The sequence below is a fragment of the Drosophila ananassae genome, chromosome 3L (assembly GCF_017639315.1).
Source record: "Drosophila ananassae strain 14024-0371.13 chromosome 3L, ASM1763931v2, whole genome shotgun sequence".
In the NCBI taxonomy this organism is placed as follows: Eukaryota; Metazoa; Arthropoda; class Insecta; order Diptera; family Drosophilidae; genus Drosophila; species Drosophila ananassae.
In genome coordinates, this window is record NC_057929.1 from 21,861,063 (window position 1) to 21,879,073 (window position 18,011).

Below are 18,011 nucleotides of genomic sequence, written 5' to 3' on the forward strand. Positions count from 1 at the left end.
TTAAATCCTTTATACTAAACGCCTTATCTATGCAACACTCTTCCTCGTAATATCTTACCCCTACTCTTCTCCTAAACGTTCTCGGATCTATCCCCGCGATTCGAGCCGTACGTTATGCGGCAGCGTCCCTCGGTCGGTTGGACGGGAGGTGGGCTGTACGTATGCAGTGGGAACCGCGCGAAAAAAAAAGAGAATAAAAGTGAAGTAATAAAGATTTTTTTGTTTTTTTTTTCTTTCAAAAAAAAAAAAATAATAAAAACAAATGAAAAAATAGATAGAGAAAAGTGTAAAAGTACAATAAGTAAAGTAACGTAAAGTTTTCTGAAAGTAAAACAAAAACATACAGTAGTGAAAACGTAGTTTCCTCAAAATGAAGAAAATATAAAAAAATAAATAAAAAAATGAAAAAATAGATAGAGAAAGGTGAAAATATAAAAGCAAAGTAGTCAAGTTTTCTCAAAATAAAAAAAAATAAAAAGGATAAAAAAAATTAAAATAGATAGAGGAATTTTAGAGAGATAGAGGATTTTTCTTAAAATATAAAAAAAAGGAAATAGGAAAAATGAAGTAGCAAAGATCTTTCTCGAAAAAAAAGAAAATAAAAGAGAAGTAGGAAAAATAAAAAGTACAAATGTAAAAGTAGAAAAGAACCACAAGGAAAGTAATAAAATAAAATAATATTGGAAAATAAGAAAAAAGGGGAAAGAAAAATAGGAAAGAGTAGAGAATGTAAGAATGAAAATGAAATTGAAAAATAACAAAAAAGTTGCGTAAAGAAACAAAGAGTAAAAGCAAAATCTGTGTTGTGATAAAAATAATGAAGCAATTACCCACTGCGGCGGTTTACTACCATGGCATATCCGCGAGTGCTAAAATATTGCTTCATATAAAAAAATAAAGAGAACCACCGCGAAGACATTCGCGAGTGGCAAGAATTATAAACAAAAAATAATATAAAAAGGGTTTTTGTTGTGTTATAAAAGAGAAATGCAATTACGCACTGCGGCGGTTTGTCACTGACATATTCGCGAGTGTTAAAATATTGCCGTTTATAAAAAAATAAAGAGAACCACCGTGAGCATATTCGCGAGTGGCAAGAAGTATAAATCAAAAATAAAAATAAAAAAAATGGTTGCCACACACCATTCACAGTAGGTGTGTGGCAACCTACTGGAAATGCTAAGAGGTGTGGAATGCACCCAAAAAAAACTGCCTAGTGGGTTGTGTGTGCAACCGTACCTGAGTAGGCCTACGAGCTAAAACGGAACAATACGGACCACCGCGCCCAGTGCCAAAGAAATAAAAGAACGCAAAAATAACAAAAGCTAAAAGTATGCAATAGAAAGATTAAAAATATGCAAAGAAACATAATATGCGAAAATATGCAAAGAATATAACAAAATATGCGAAAATTTGCAAAGAATATAACAAAATATGCGAAAATATGCAAAGAATATAACAAAATATGCGAAAATATGCAAAAAATATAACAAAATATGCGAAAATATGCAAAAGATACAACAAAATTTGCAACAAAGCAGCACCCGTAATACACGTTCACTTTACACCCTGTTACAATTAAATAATATTGAATTCTGTTATTCCACATATTTAAAAAATTTTCTTTTTTCTTATCATCAGAAGAATTTAAAGAAGACCAACACGAACACTAAAATATTGATACACTTATGCTTGTAAAGGGCGTGTAAAGCGTTTCTCCCTTTCTCCTCAAGTCAAATAAAGATTGAAAATTATTTTTTATTATAACCATAATCATTAAAATTACAAATATTAAACTATATTGCAAGAATTTAAAGAAATCAAATCTACCCTTCAAAAATTCGACGAGAGCCTTAAGACCCTATTAGAACAGGTTATAGGAGTAAAGGAAGATATTAAGAAAGTCGGGACAAGGGTAGCCACGCTTGAACAAGAACACGAAAAACGTAACCCTGCGGTAACCCAACCCGTTCCTTTGGTCCGTCCGCGCACCGAATACGAATTAAAAGAAACGTCCACTCTGCCAGATTGTGTGAAGGAACTTCAGACTTTTGAGGGGGAGCCCGGGAAATTTGTGTCCTGGGTTAACAGGGCTCAAGCCATTGTTAATGACTACGAGATCATTATAGGCAAGCCCTTGTATAGGACCATCATTCTCTACATTAGGCAGAAAATAAGAGGCGACGCCGATTTGGCGCTTTCTTCTTACAATGTAGACGATGATAATTGGTCGGAAATTAAGCGGGTTCTCTCGCTTCACTACGCCGATAAGCGAGACGTCCGAACCCTTGAATATCAACTAAGCCAATTGACCCAAGCAGGTAGAGCATGCGCCTAACGTGGCCAGCGCTCTAATTGAGATGTATAGGGACATGGCGCTGGATGTTTTCGTAAGGGGGCTTAACGGCGAAGCCTCTAAGTTACTCGTTATTCGGGGCCCAAAAAATTTGCCTGAGGCATATTCCTTTTGTCTAGAGCTGCAGAATGTATCGGTCAGGGGAAATGTACGTATGGAACACGCGACTAGGCTCGCCCCATTTCTTTAACTCCGTTACCCGACAAGCGTATCGCGCTAAGCGCCTCCAAAAGCATCCCCACGGTATTCGTCTTCATTCCAACCACCAATAATGGCACCGGCGGGCATGAACATTAAGTCCGGCTGTGGCGTACGCCGTAGAAACGATGATAGGTCCCAAAATACTTCGCCTGGTTCGAATCCCTTCAGGAAGGAACAACGATTGTACCACATGACGGCGGTTCCGTCTAGCGTGGTGACAATGCCTGAAAACGACACGCAAAATTCCGCTTGTCAGACTACTTACGAAGACGAAGCGATGAGCGCCTACGACACGAGCCTCGAGTATGATGTCCCACACCATAAGGCCGACAACGAGAACGCTAGCGATGAGGCAAATTTTATGACGGACGCTTATCCAGCGTGCCATACATAGAATACAACGCGAGGAATGGCAACAAGTTAAGGTTTAGAATCTGACAATGTTAGAATCACGCATTGCTTAGTAGGTCGAAATACGTACTAGTACTCAAGACCCCATTCTTCCAATCCATGCTTTGATGAAATTTGTCTCATTTTATTCAGAATTAATGAGACAACATTGATATGTGGTAAAAATGACAGAATTTTTGTAAGTTGTACCGAAAAACTGGCATCAAAATCCGAAAAACACTAACAAAAATCGAAAACTTCAGTTTCAGATGTAAAAATGTTGTTCTTTTTGTTTAACAAAATCGAAGATATATTTTTTTTTCAAAAGCTACAACATTTCACTATTAAAAAACACCAAAAATTTTGAAATCGGTTGAAAAAAACGCGTTCAGGAATTTTTAAACGCAAACAAGTCCCGAAAAACGGGTTTTTAACCATAAATCAAGATTTTGAGGGTGTTAGAAATATTTCAAAAATGGTTTTGTGATATACTCGACCCAATTAACAATTCCTACTATGTCACTTCAAAAGTTCAGAATCACTGTTACACTGTGTAATTTAAGCATGAATACACAAATATTATAAGCGCGAATAGTATACAGACAAGCCTTTCTTTATTTCTCGATCACGATGCTCCACGAGTCTTACAATCATCGGCGTCACATCAGCCGCGCGCATATTCAAGTACGACGCACCCGTCGTTCCCCTGCAACAAGGAGCAGTATAGCGGATCAATGGAGTGTTTATGCTGGTACATGTCATCGACCTATCAAGGATAATGCAACTAGTAGACGACACCAGCCGGGACGCGGCAACCGTGTTAGGACCAACGTGTTAGCACAATAACGAGACACTACCAGGAGCAAGCAGCGGAGGGAATAAACAGAGTGATGAGGCCATCATCACGCAGAGCTCGAGCAATAAACTGGGTTTAGGCTGGAAATGGATTGCAGGATCACCAGACGCGGAGGACTAGAATGCGATACTCAACTCGGAAAAGATGATCGTCGAAAACGGCCCAAAATATACAGCTAATGTCTGGCGTTTCACGAGCACTTTTCAAGTGCTATGGGTTCAAGTACATCCGGGTATGTCGCAAGAGTGCATCTATGTCACAAGTGTGCAACTATGTACGCTGACTAGAATGTTGCGGGAAAGCTGACACACACCCTGAGTGTTATGCTCTCTCTTGACTCTTGACTCCGGATAGCTGACACTTCACCCGCTGACACCACACACGCCGACACCGCACACGCTGACACCACACATAGAGTTGGAGTGGGAGATCGGCCGATATCGAACAGTCGATCGGAGGGTCACAACTCCGGGAAGTCAGTCTATTCTTGACCGCCGAACTACGAAGCTGAACCAACTCCAACATTCTCCATCAACATATAAAAATATACCCCTTCCGTTAAATAAGAACTTACAAAACCGATTGTTAATATTAAGCGACACAAATAAATTGTACTCCCAACGTTATCCAAGAATGAACCAACGACTTTTCATCAGGTGAACCATGGAAGGACACCTTAACTTATATAGCAAATCATTTGGCTGTTTTCGAGTTTCTGTCATCTACCACACCAAAAGAGGAGAAACGTGGCAGAAAGAATTTGATGAACGAATATTAAATGAATGCAACCTTAACAAATCGAAGCATAAGTATAGACTGATTGAGAGCGGCGTTTGAAAGCGCATTCAGCAAGAAGAGTTCATTTTTTGAGCCTAAATAGTAACGAAAGGCGACCCCGCTTTTCCAAAAATACGCTAAAATTAAAAAAATGTCTTTTGGACGTTAAGACAAAGATAGATTTGTTTGGATTCATATTAGACGCAATAAAAAATACTGCCATAAATCCAATGTGATTGAGTCTATGCCTTGTAGGTAAGCAGAAGTTTTTAACCAAAACCATGGTCGCATTCAAGTCATAATAATTTTGGTAAACTAGTCAATTTGGGTAAAGATTAGTCATTACGATTAAATTATTATTTTCAGGTCAAAAACATAAAATTAAACTAAATGAAGCTTCATATTTGTATTAAAGAATTAAGTTCACTTTTGTTATTTTATTATGCCACCTTCATCCAAACCACCCACATACTGGCAAAGGCTGCTAGACCTTTGTTGCCCCTTTCTAACGCTGAGGATCCATATCATCCCACTCTTGCGGTTTTAATCGAAAACTATAGCTGAAATGACCTTAAGTCTACACTTAAATCTCACAGAGTTAGTTTTTTCCGTAAGGCTGACTTTATGAAATCGTTCCCCCTTGGTATACACGGCACCTTATAAATTTAAAGAATATTTTAAATAAACACAGATTATTTCACCGTGCATAACGCAGAAAATTATAGGAGTTATATTCGCCGCTGTTGGATTTAGTTTACTCAGGATCCGAAGCAGTTTTATAACTTGGTAAACACTAAGCGCAAAAATGTATCAGGTACCTCGGCTTACTTTTGAAAACTCATATGCGAACACTGATCAGGAAATGCTCGATATCTTTGCACACCTTTTTTGAATAACGAATTCACCTAGCAGCAGTCCAGCTCAGCCTTACACTTATAATATCCAATCAGCCAACCTTATATTTTGCCTATCTTTCGATCAAAGTGGTGTTAGTCAAAGTTATGGTTAAGCCCGTGTATTCGCCAGGCCTTGATGGAGTACCAGGTTTAATTTCATAAAATCAGCCTTACGGAAGAAACGAACTTTATGAGGCCTAACCTAACCTAAGGTCATTTAAGGAGTTGTTTTCGATTGAAAGCTCAAGAGTGGGATGATATGGATCCTCAGGGTCAGACAGGGGCAAAGTTCTGGAAAAAGTAATTCCATCAGGATCAGAAACGAAACATAAGTTCAACAGCCGACCTAAAGAATTTCTAACGTTGTTAATTTGCCCAAGTGACATGACAAACATGCCCGCAGGGAAGTCGTGGTGGGAGTTAAGCTGTAAAGACGGTGAATTTTCAACATTTGACCACATAAGTTCTGGGATATTAAAGTCACAGCTATCAGCTGTTCACCATCAGACAGACGATCGAATACCAAACGAATAGCGGACAAATGTTGCCAGTATGTTGGCGGTTCGGACGAAGGTGGTATGTAAGAACAGGTAACATACAAAGATTGATCGGACAAAGTGATTTTGATGCAAAGGAATTCAATGTCACCAAACTCCTGTGATTTTACCTCTTCAGAAGCGAGTTTGGAGTCTACAAAGATTAACAATCCTCCTCCCCTTTGCAGAGTTGTATCACATCTAAAAGTGGTGTACCTACCCCAAGTATGTGAGATGCAAAGAAAAATGTCTACGATTTCTACGCAAAGAAAAATTTTCTACGATTTTTTTTGTGTGTTTGGCCTCTCTATCTTGTTGAAAAATGATTTCATCAACATGGTAAGCACATTTGCCACTGAATTCTGGGGGATTGGTCACAAAATATTAGGATATTGCTCCTTTTTCATGATACCATAGATTTTTTGCCATAAACAAGCCTGTAATTGAGTGGACAGCACGCAAAGTTCTGCTTAGGATCGGCCTAAGATCGTCAATTAAACAAAAGAAACCTCCACTCTCTGAGAAAAATGTAACTGTACGTTTTAAATATATCTTGTACGATAGGGGACTCGAAAAAAGTAATATAGTCAGACGGGACCAAAATAAACCGCTTTCAGTTCAAAAGTAAGGAATATTACATGCACCGGCCACATGAGAAATTAAAAAACATCAAGTTAACAAAACTATGAAGCTTGGAGGATGGTGTGAGGCTGCTTTACGTGGTGCAACAGTGGCCCATTGGTAAAAATCAATTGTATCATGAAAAACGATATAATTTTGGACACCAATCTCTTAGTGCTTAAGTATGCCTAGGCGCATTAAAGCTAGAGGTCTTTGGACAAAGTACTAAAATTTGGGAAAACCCACGAAAAAGTACAACCGTGAAAAATTGGATACATTGACTTTTTTAAATAAAAAATAATGAAATAAATATATAAACAACTTATTATTTGAATATTTGTTTTTTTTTGTGTATAGTCGATATGAATAGAGATTAACGGCAACAAAAATGTTTACCACTTTTATAACACTTTGAGCTCAGAAGTGACAAACATGTATCCACATGTTTGTATATAATGCATGTATTTAAAATAAAAATTCATAACTTGTTCCTTATTAAAGATACGTACATAAACTCAATGTAAAAATGCGTCTATATTATTTTGTTAGGGGTTATGTGGGTTTAGGTGGGTTAGGTGGGTAGGCCGTCTGCCAACGGGTACTACATGGGGAGAAACGTATGAGTTCATGTGCCGTATCTGTGTACACCGCTGGTAGTGCGACTATACTCTCCACGTGAGGGCGGCTGGTAACAGGTCCCGGTAAGGTCATGTCTCTGCCGAGAACGCTAGCGAATCGTAGTCGGGCGGGGAGAAGAACACTCCCTTCCTCAAATCACCCCAATCCAAGGTGGAACAGCATATGCCGAGGGATGCATGTCCGGGGGGTGCACGGACGTAAATATGCGGACTCTGGGGGGACCGGCCGACCCCTCAGTTTCAATCATGCTTATCATGATAAGCGGGCTATGTCATGATGGTCGAACTCCTTCCCGCCTACTCGTGGGTTCAAATATGAATTAAAGCAACAACACAAACAAAAATAGTGGAGCATGGAACTCCCCAAGAAAGTCCGGAAATGGGATCATAGATCCGTCAATCTCCAAGGCAGACAGAGGCCAAAGAGACGCTGGGATGGCGAAGCTCCCCACTGAGGGACAACGTCCGGAGGCGAGCTGCGCCGGTGTAGGGGGGATGCCAAGGCTCCAACCCCCAAAACGGGGCCACTATGGGACCACCGAACGGTGTGGGGGGCAAGATCCCAGGGTTGAGCTCCTCTCGCACCGGCGGTATTGGCGGAGGGTGGTGAATGAGCTGCATGGTCGCTTCATGGAGGAGATGCTCAAGAGCGGAGGACCTTCACCGGACTGCGAAGACGCAGGGTCTGAAGACGCTGCGAAGATGCGAGGTCTGTAGGCCTCTACAAGCGCATGATTGTGAGGAATGAAACCGAGGGCCCGCGTATGGCTGATAGAGAAGCCGGCGGACCCTGCAACCATACTGGCCATGCTAAAAATGTCCAATCCCACACTCCCTACGGTGGACAGGAGAGTCGCCAAGGTGGAGGAAGCAGTGGGACTAAGAAGGCAAGTCGTTCTCACTTTAAATGAGGAGACTGCGAGGATCCTGGAGGGTGCTGGTAGCCGTATTAAGTACGGGTACGGGCACGTAGCAGTGAGGATCTACAAGTCGTATGCGAAAAATAAGTCAGGATGCATCGACTTGGAGATAGACGCACAAGAGAAGGACTTGGAGGAACCAGATGTGGAGGAGGACATTCTGGAAAGGTACACCTCAGAGGAGAGTGACTTGGCAAGGGCTCTTGGAGGCGTCGGTATGGAGGAGGAGTCACTGCTAGGCTCCGACACAGAGGCTGAGGTTACTGTGGTGGAGAATCTAAAGGATGTCCCTGACATTCCTGCAGATAAATCTCCATCACAGTAAGGAGGCATCCGCCGCCCTCCTGCTCCATCTCGCAGAAAGTGGAGCTGACGTGGCCCTCATCCAAAAACCCTGGATCCATGGAGACAGGATTCTCGGTTTGGGGGCTCGGATTTCAGGCTGTGCACAGCCGATGTAACAGGTAAAAAGCGAGCATGCATACATACAAGCAAAAAAGAGCCTTAACATTTTCTTGCTACCAAATTTCAGCAATGAAGATCATGTAGCCGCATCGACAGAAGGCCCAGGCGGCCATCTAAGAATATGCTCGGCGTATATGGGTCATGACCACATTGGACCTCCACCGCACTTGCTACTCAGGCGGCTTGTGGAAGACAGCGAGAGGAAGAAAATCGACCTACTAATAGGATGCGATGCCAACGCTCATCACAGTCAGTGGGGAAGCACTGACGCAAATGAGAGGGGTGAGTCAATCTTCGATTTTATCCTCAGCTCTAAGCTTCTAGTGGGTAAGAGTGGTTCAGAACCCACCTTCGTCGTCAAGAACAGGAGAGAGGTTATTGACATTACATTATTCTCGCACTCCCTGGCAGATGCAATCACCAGCTGGAGAGTCCTAGACAAACACTCCTTTTCAGACCACCGCTACATTGCGATGCCGTAAATTTTGAAAACTTCACCAAGCAAGCAGTTCGAAATCCTAGGAAGGCAAACTGGAAGCTCTATAAAAAGATACTAGATAGATACTAGATAGGTGAACCACCTTCAGAGATTATCAAGACTTACGAGGGACTCAACGCCATGGTAGATAAGCTTACTGCGACGAGCGCAAAAGCATACCACAGGGCCTGCCCCAAGAAAAGAATAGGTAGCAGCAGATCGAAGAAACCTCCATGGTGGACCTCGTCGTTAGCCCCCTTCAAGAAAAATGCACGTAGGGCCTTTAACCACGCGTACCATACCAACACAGACGAGTCGTGGGAGGCCTATAAAGCTGAACTCAGGCGCTATAACAAGGAATTGCGAAAGGCAAAGAGGGTGGCCTGGGCCAATTTCTGCACCAACATCCAGGAGACATCAGAGGCCGCCCGCCTAAGAAAGATTCTCTCTAATACAGCCCCCATCGTAGGTTATATTAAGAACACGGATGGGCGGTGGGCAACCTTAAGCCAGGAATCCCTGGACACCCTTAACAACGCACACTTCCCGGGTTGCTCATCGGAAGGAACAACCCAGGTGATGCGTAGCCAGGGTCACCAGGGCTCACTCAACTACCTCCTCAGTGACAGAAATCTTAAATGGGCAATAGATAGTTTTAAACCCTTTAAATCTCCGGGCCCAGACGGTATTCTACCGGCTCAGTTATCCAGGGCCAGGGTATGGTACCAAAGGCGTGGCTGTGCACGAAGGTTGTATTCATACATAAGGCGGGCAAACCATCCCACTGCACCCCTAAGGACTTCAGACCTATAAGTCTCTCATCCTTCCTCCTTAAGACTATGGAAAGACTCTTAGGTCTCCATCTCCAACTAAACATTAACCCAAGTGACATCTCATGCTCTCAGCATGCTTACAAAAGGGGCCGATCAACAGAAACAGCCCTGCACGAAATCTCTATGATCGCCGAGCGAGCGATCAACTTTAAGGAATACGCACTTGTTGCTTTTCTGGATATAGAAGGGGCCTTCAACAACATCTTGTCGTGCTCAATAATTGATGCACTGACGGGACTTGGAATAGACGACCGATCAGTTCACCTAATACGGCAGATCCTGGTCAACAGGAGTGTCAAGGCTACTTTTGAAGGTTCGACTATTCGAAGATACGTCAAGAAGGGCACCCCGCAAGGAGGTGTAGTCTCACCATACTCTGGAGCGTGGCGGTTAACAGCCTACTGCGATCCTTAGAGGGTGACGGCTGTAAGATCATTGCGTAGGGAAATTCCCACAAATTTATGCGACCTAAGGCATCACATTAGACAGGAAGCTGAACACCGCAGATAGGACTAAGAAAGCGGCAATAGCACTCTATACCTGCCGCAAGGCGGTAGGCCTGAAATTCCCCGATCATCAGACCAATCTTATTCTATGGAGTTGTGGTCTGGTGGCCTGCCCTGGACAACTCCTTATGCAGGGATAGGTTCAGGAAGACGCAGCGCATGGCGGAAGTCTGTATAACAGGCAGTCTACGCACTACGCCTAGCGATGCCCTAGATCTCATCCTTGACTTACTACCGGTAGAACTGATGGGGGTAAAGATAGCTACTATGGCGGCAATAAGACTGCAAGAGGCGAATCTATGGAACAAGAATAGTTTTGGTCATACCAGACTGGACCTGCATCACTTCATGCCTGAGGGGGGTACGGACTACTGCGTGCCCAACCCACCAATAATTACAGAATCATCATCCCCTCGAGGGAGGAATGGGACGCCCGGACACCGGGACCGGAGGGCTCCATTCACATCTACACAGATGGATCAAAACTTAACGGCCAGGTGGGAGGCTGTCTCGTCCAACTCCAGGACAGTCAATGATTGTCGCAGATCTCTCAACGAGATGGCTGAACAGCATGACATCTACCTCATATGGGTTACCGGTCACACGGATCACGAGGGAAACTGCACCGCAGATGAACTAGCTAGGGCAGGGACTACCAACCGGAGAAAGAACTTGTAGGCATTCCCTTGGCTACTTGCAGGCTAAAGTGCAGGGAGTTTTTTTACCTGGCAGCCAATAGGAAATGGAGTAATCTCCAGACCTGTAGAACCTCACGTCTGATCTGGCCGACACGCTCTCAGAAAAGATCGGCGAGACTTATTGCTCTCAGCAGACCAGACTGTAGCCTAGCGATTAGGGCAATTACTGGACACTGGCTGATAGGCGAACACGCGGCCAGGCTTGCAGTCCCCCACAATGATTATTGAAGGTGCTGCAGGGATGAAGAGGAGGTAGTCTTCTATGTCCCCCGAGCATCACCGTCCTAACCTAACCTAGGTGGGTTTGGCGGCAAAAAAAAAATCGTATTTTTTTTTTTTTTGTATAAAATTCTACAGAATCTTAAGCATATTTTCCCCAATTTTCAAGTCGATTCGAATAAAACTTTCGGAGATACAGCCCTGAAAAGGTGGACGCTCGAGGTCAGGTATAGGCAGAGCGCAAACTTTAAGGTAGTAGACCAATGTGATGGGTTCAAAAAATCGAATTTTTTTTTTCTACATTTTTTGAAAGAACCACATTTCAAAAACATGCTCTTAAATTTTCAGACCAAAATTTAAAATATTGTTAAAGTTATTGGCAAAACAAGAGAGCGCGCCGTAGTGAGTATGAACGCGTGTCGAAACTTTGAACGCGTTTTTCTCGAAACCAGGTTTTTGAAATTTCGGGGAAGCACTGACTAAAAACTATTCAACCGATTTGGCTTAAAATTTAACTGAATATTCTACATACACATATCTAAATACCGAACCTTTAAAACATTCAAATTTCGAATAATAAATTGATTTTTTCAAACATTTTATCAACGGAAAAACATTGATTTTGAGTATTTTTTTTTCAAAACTCCAACATTTATACAATTTCTCACTTTCTATGCATATTTTTGGTTCAGTCACTAGAATAGGGTCTACATAATAATAATTTCTTTGATTTTTTAAATTCGGATGCTTACGGAAGGCTGTGTGCTTCCCCGAAACAGCTCACCATTCTTTCGTGACCTCTACTTCAACAGAAAATACTGTTAATAATTTAAAGTATAATTAAGTCAACTTAATTTTTTTGTACCCTAGAAATTATTAAAATAAACATGTAAAAGTTACAAGACGATCGCATTTTATTTTCTTGTTAAAAAAAAATTTCAAAAAAACGTCCAAATTTGGGCCGTCACATTGGTCTACTACCTTAAGCGCGTTTTTCTCAAAACTGTGTTTTCGAAGTCGGTTGTCAAGATTTCTCGGAAACTGCTCAACCGATCTTGATAAAATTTTGCACAGGCCTTCGAGATACGATTATCTAGAACTTGAACGAAGGATTTTATTTTTCGTTGATTACAACTATTTAAAAAAAAAATGTTCGAAAAATGTCACCAAAATTTGAATTTTTTTGCAAAAAGGTGTCCCAAAAATTCGATTCTCACTTGATTTTTTTTTCTTGGTTCAGTTTCTAGTTTTAGGTCTGTACTAAAGGAAAATACTTGTTTTTTTCATTTCAGATGATTCTGTCAGGAATTGTTCTGTCAACGCAAAAGCACCTTTTTTGCCAGGAGTCATGGGAAATTACGTCTCAATGGCTAACTGTTAAATATTTTTTTCCCAAATTTTCAGAAATTCTTCTTTAAATATGTATATTTAAAAAACCTAAGAGTTGCAATAAAATATTTCATTCTTTATATAAAAAAAAAATTTTTGAAAAAAGGCCATTTTTTGGCCCCGCAAACCCACCTAACCCCTTAATCACTGTATATAACCTACATACCTTAGATATTTTTATAACATAATACACAAATTTATTAAATCTAGATTCTGCACTTTTTAAATAAGAATACAGCCTTATTTCCACGATGTCGATCAAGCGACAAAAAATGGGTACATTACAGAACAAAATCTAAATCGTTCATTCACGAATTTTTTTTTAAAACTTTCACTTCAAAGTTTTATATAAAAACGTGACATCACCGCATTTCAAAATCTGCTGCAAACCTCTGAAGTAGTTTTTATGGAGGAAATACAATTTGGCCAAAAATAAGGCCTATCTTTGGGAGTGGATTGCAAATACAGTAGAACTCCAATTATCCGAACTCCGACTATCCGAATCGCCGATTATCCGAATCAAAAGTCTTGACTTGACTTGTCTTAACTTGCAGTTGTGCCTACACTGACTTCCCCCCGCGATTGTTTGTTTTGATTAGCCAGTGTGCTATTGACCTTGCTCGAGGACGCTACTCTTTCGCTATGGCTTACGTTTGTTTGTGCGTGTACAATACTGTATTGTTTTTATACCATGGCTTCGAAAAGAAAACGAAAATCCGATTATCCGAATATTTGATTATCCGAATGGGTCCCGGTCCCCTATAATTCGGATAATTGGAGCTCTACTGTAGGTAATTAAATGAATCTTAGCCATTCTTTTTGCTTGTTTGTAGTAAATAATTGGGCAATGAAAATAAATTTTTTTTTTAATTTTGTAATTAAGCCCATTTATGATTAATAATGTAGAGTCGTGTTTTGAGTAATAACCGAAAAATGTCACCAAAATTTGAATTTTTTTGCAAAAAGGTGTCCCAAAAATTCGATTCTCACTTGATTTTTTTTTCTTCGTTCAGTTTCTAGTTTTAGGTCTGTACTAAAGGAAAATACTTGTTTTTTTCATTTCAGATGATTCTGTCAGGAATTGTTCTGTCAACGCAAAAGCACCTTTTTTGCCAGGAGTCATGGGAAATGACGTCTCAATGGCTAACTGTTAAATATTTTTTTCTCAAATTTTCAGAAATTCTTCTTTAAATATGTATATTTAAAAAACCTAAGAGTTGCAATAAAATATTTCATTCTTTATATAAAAAAAAAATTTTTGAAAAAAGGCCATTTTTTGGCCCCGCAAACCCACCTAACCCCTTAATCACTGTATATAACCTACATACCTTAGATATTTTTATAACATAATACACAAATTTATTAAATCTAGATTCTGCACTTTTTAAATAAGAATACAGCCTTATTTCCACGATGTCGATCAAGCGACAAAAAATGGGTACATTACAGAACAAAATCTAAATCGTTCATTCACGAATTTTTTTTTAAAACTTTCACTTCAAAGTTTTATATAAAAACGTGACATCACCGCATTTCAAAATCTGCTGCAAACCTCTGAAGTAGTTTTTATGGAGGAAATACAATTTGGCCAAAAATAAGGCCTATCTTTGGGAGTGGATTGCAAATACAGTAGAACTCCAATTATCCGAACTCCGACTATCCGAATCGCCGATTATCCGAATCAAAAGTCTTGACTTGACTTGTCTTAACTTGCAGTTGTGCCTACACTGACTTCCCCCCGCGATTGTTTGTTTTGATTAGCCAGTGTGCTATTGACCTTGCTCGAGGACGCTACTCTTTCGCTATGGCTTACGTTTGTTTGTGCGTGTACAATACTGTATTGTTTTTATACCATGGCTTCGAAAAGAAAACGAAAATCCGATTATCCGAATATTTGATTATCCGAATGGGTCCCGGTCCCCTATAATTCGGATAATTGGAGTTCTACTGTAGGTAATTAAATGAATCTTAGCCATTCTTTTTGCTTGTTTGTAGTAAATAATTGGGCAATGAAAATAAATTTTTTTTTTAATTTTGTAATTAAGCCCATTTATGATTAATAATGTAGAGTCGTGTTTTGAGTAATAACCTTTCCGCATGCAGTCTCCAAGTCCAGGATCAGGCCCGGCAGGACATGTTCGGCCCGAGTGGGTAGTCAACTAGTGACAAGCTAACAAAAACATGAAAATCGTGTCATTATCCCAAAACAAAATTATTTGCGCAAAGCAAAAACACTAGCACGCTTTGAATTACGCGAGATAAACTCATTTACGAGTTTTTCCAGCTCGATCTCGTCGGTCATATTTAAATAAATATGTAGAAGAGCGATGTTGTTCAGCCGATTTTGACGATATATGGGTCTGTCCAGAATAACGTCTAAAACAGCAACTGAGCATTAAACTTAGAAGTACAGCGCACAACATGAATTATTCCATATGAGAAAAAATAGTTTTCCCATAAAAAATGAGAAGTTAAATTTTTTTTTGAAAAAACACCCTTTTGGAACGAAGTTTCTTATGGCGCGGTATGATTTTGGCGGAGGAGGGCTAGCCGAGAAATACCGTAACGTAACGTTAAACGGCTATCCGTCTACTTCTCCTTCGTAGAGTGAGAGAATATAACCATTTCTTCTCACTCTCTCTATGTCTCTTATTATCTCTTATTTGAAAAGATGCGACAGATGATTTTGAAATTGTAATTCATATCTTCAGTTTTCTTTGTCAATCTCAATTTTTTAATATTCAATTGTCAGTTTCGATTTCAATTTTTAATTATCAATTTCAATTTTCACTTTGAATTTTCAATTTAAATTTTCAAATTCAATTAACAAAAAAAAACAAAGTACGAAATATTATTACATTAACACATTATTTTTGTATTAATTGTGGAAAATTATTGCTGTAAATCATTTTTCGCCATCATTCACTAAGGTTTTTCCTTCATTGACCTCCATCTCATCCTGCCTGCTAAACGAAAACATGCCAAAGGAACTTCGTTCCTCACGGGTGTCCCTATAGACACGCACTGTTTTTTTTTTTGATTATTCGTAAAAAAAACATGTTATAAAAACAAATATGAAAAATCCTTCTATTCATGTTGTGGAGAATTTAATTTTAAACTGTTTGGTCATTGAGTCTTTTCAATGACTTTTTCCCTTTTTCCAAAATAACAAAAAAAAGGGAATTATTTGTTTCACAACGTTATAAAATGTTTATTTGTTCGCATATGAAATGGAGTGCCAGAAAGCTCCGATTTAGAATGCGTACGCACTGAGATAGAGAGTACAAGTGGGCTCGCCTTTTAGCATAGGACGGGCGAAAGCTCGTTAACTTAATGACAAAGATAAAATAAAGCCAAGCGGCCGAGAAGAGTCGGCTTGCGACTAACAACAGCGATGAGAAAATGATTATATGCTAAACTATAATTATAACATTTATATACATATATATGTTACATTTACATATTGATTCAATTTATGCCGTGGCTGCTGCCTGACCCGACATAAACATAAAGCAAAAAACAGCATTCGATTAAAATGAAATCTCTGACCTGTACATTGCTCGGCGACTTTGAAAACACGACTTTTCAGTAGAAGCGTTTAAAGTTTACCTATGAAACTTTGAAAATAAGTACCGGACGGCTTTTAAAGGCTTATTTTGACATATTTATATTCTACTATAAATACTATATAATGTACTCCAAGTACATTAAGAAAAACAATTAAATACACAGAATGTATTATTATTTTAATGCCGTTTTATTGAAAATAGTACACTCTTTACATTACATTACAGCTTGTCATATAAAGGTGAAAATTCATTACTAATTTTAGCAAAAAATATGCAAAATAGTTGGTGTTTTCGAAATCTCTTAAAACAGGCGTACGGACAATTGGACGGGAATTGACAAATTGCGTATAAGAGACACCAAGAGACAAGAGGTGTATAAGAGAGATCAAAAACCGAACTAACGTAAACAGTAGTTAGCGTGAAAACTCTTATACCATTATAGTAGCACTGGCTCTAACGGGCTTGCCCCAAATAAAGATCCTATATTAATAACCTTTGCATATATACATACATACATAAATACATATATATGTACAAACTAGAAATTAAACATTAGTTAATGGGTTCTTATAGTTTAATTTTTCGTTATATGGATTGTGGGTTGTTTAAAAGTGTTGCTACGTCTTCAGGCGTACACAATCCAAGCAAAAAAATTACATCTTCTCAACTGTTATCTTGCACTGAGGCGGACAAGTAATCCCACAACATAGAGCGATAACAATAACCTAAATCCAAAAACGCAGAAAAACGCAGTACACTTGCGATTTATATAATTTATAGGATATTTTTCTTTATATTTGCCAAAGTAATATTTGGAAAATTCACAAAAACTTAGTTCGGATTATTAAAAAAAACTTACTACAATTAATTACGTCAAAATCCATTATTTATGAACATTTGTATTGTGATGAATGGAGACAAAATGTAAATATTTGTATCGATAGTATGTGGTGATATCGGTCAAGCTAGCACCACCTAGTTACAATTGATAAGGTAATGTAGTAAATTAAAGGGCTAAAAGGATAAGACGCCGTAAGAACTCTCCTAGTTTCAGTTACATTTATACGATACGATCGAATAATTGAAGGATGAAAATTATTAATTGTTTTGGTGTATTCGTATAAGGAAATGACAAAATCGTTCATATACAAAGTTTTTATAAAATACCACATTTTCTTTCTTGGAAATATTAGCAAATATGTCAAATGTCCTATTAAGAAAACACCTGAGATGAAATTGGAAAAAAAAATTAAAAAAAGGTTTTCTAAATAGCGTTTGTTCGCAAAAGCTTTATTTTTAGTTTTTAAAAATGCATGTTAATTTTAATAGATGGCTTAAACAACTAAATGAACTTTATGTCTATAAAATTAAAAGCGATAAAAAAATAAAAGAATTTCACGAAAAAGAGAGATGCCAAATGGATGAGAAATCCATCCAGAAGCAACATATACGAATTGCATTTGTGTACGAAAATAAATCATCAAATGCCTTGGTTGTGCCGCGCCGCGATCGGTGACGCATCATCTGGTGAAGGGGTCGTCAACAATGTTAAGTTTCAGGTAAACGGAGTCTTTTACAATTTCCTTCCTCTAGAAGGTGGTAAGGTAGGCCCTTTTTATAATTTTATCGCACGTGTCGTGTGCCGCCAGACTATGGCCAGACT

The 18,011-nt window shown here is 39.3% G+C and overlaps 1 protein-coding gene across 2 annotated transcripts in view; it reads right to left on the bottom strand.

The window, feature by feature from the left end:
• Positions 1-17,337, bottom strand: part of LOC26514317 (putative uncharacterized protein DDB_G0286901) — a 28,895-nt gene extending 11,558 nt beyond the window's left edge. The window contains exon 1 of one of the 2 annotated variants that reach the window (XM_014903696.3): positions 17,208-17,337. In XM_014903696.3, the coding sequence (XP_014759182.1) occupies positions 17,208-17,232 (25 nt within the window). In that variant the 5' untranslated portion in view covers positions 17,233-17,337. The remainder of the gene's footprint in view (positions 1-17,207) is intronic. The other variant, XM_014903697.3, reaches the window with a different exon arrangement.
• Positions 17,338-18,011: the final 674 nt, after the last annotated feature.